We start from the raw sequence: 1,171 nt of genomic DNA on the forward strand, positions 1-1,171 counted from the left end.
TGTGTGTGTGTGTGTGTGTGTGTGTGTGTGTGTGTGTGTGTGTGTCTGTGTGTAATTACCAAGATCATTTTATTTTCCACTCTTAAGTAATTTCAAACTTTTTTTTTTTTTACTCAGGTCATGTTTTCGACCCTCAGCTCAGACCATGGTTGTATGTATTTTAATCCTGGTGATAGTTGTCTCAATGACCATGGTTATGTGCTTCTTACCTGGTTGCACTTTTACCAAGGTAAGAAAGGCTGTTTAGCTCAGTTTTCAGTAAAGTGTAAATGAGCTTCTTATTCCACCGGCTCAACCCCGTCCTCAATCCGTCTGCAGGAAGGCTGTCCTAAGCCCAGTCAGACAGATGATGATGACGTGTTTCCGTGGGCACAGTTCAGACTGCCTCGCAGCATACATCCCCTCAGCTACGAGCTCACCTTGACCCCTGACCTCGACAACATGACCTTCACTGGCAAAACCGTCATCCACATGATTGTACTCCATAACACAAAGCGAATCGTCCTGCATGGTGCTAATCTCAGCATTTCCAAAGCTACATTCAAGGTTCGATTAAAATGGCTTCACTGTATGTGTTGGTCAGTGTGATGGTTCAGGTTTATGTTTTGTKGTCTGTTCTGTTGCTRACAGRTRTGTTTTATTTCTCTCTTCAAGCTGGGTGATACGCAGGCCCGTGACGTGACGGTGCTGGAGCACAGCAGCAGACAACAAATAGCTTTTAAATTTGAAGAGGAGCTGAAAGCAAACCAGCGCTGTGTGTTGACTCTGGAATACTCTGCTAACCTTTCAAACAGCTACGATGGTTTCTACAACAGCTCATACACCGGTACAGATGGAATGAAAAGGTACACTTGACCAACGACTGTGTTGTAACGACACGTGAACGAAAATAAACTAATRTCAACTCCTGATTTACAGCATTAACATTAGGGCTATAATAATAACAGAAAACAAAATGTGTTTGATTTTCAATTTTTAAAGGGATCCATGATTAGTTGTAACATTAGACTTTATTTAATAAACATATAATTTAACTGTAAAATAAATACTGTAAAACTACTGTAGAATGTTCAGTTTTTATCATTTTTAAACTAAAAGTTTAAAAATATATTACATGGGCGGGGCCATTTTATTTACACGCAAAGCATTCTGGGTAAATGATGACGTGGAT

At 40.1% G+C, this 1,171-nt stretch overlaps 1 protein-coding gene across 1 annotated transcript in view; it reads left to right on the forward strand.

Moving 5' to 3' along the window:
- lnpep (leucyl/cystinyl aminopeptidase) overlaps positions 1-1,171 on the forward strand; it is a gene marked incomplete at its 5' end in the record, with an annotated part of 15,499 nt that overhangs the window by 4,602 nt on the left and 9,726 nt on the right. The window contains 3 exon segments of the mRNA XM_014014450.1: positions 118-229; positions 319-546; positions 655-845. Of these exon segments, the coding sequence (XP_013869904.1) occupies positions 118-229; positions 319-546; positions 655-845 (531 nt within the window).

This window comes from Austrofundulus limnaeus, unplaced genomic scaffold (genome assembly GCF_001266775.1).
Source record: "Austrofundulus limnaeus strain Quisiro unplaced genomic scaffold, Austrofundulus_limnaeus-1.0 Scaffold114, whole genome shotgun sequence".
Classification (NCBI taxonomy): domain Eukaryota; kingdom Metazoa; phylum Chordata; class Actinopteri; order Cyprinodontiformes; family Rivulidae; genus Austrofundulus; species Austrofundulus limnaeus.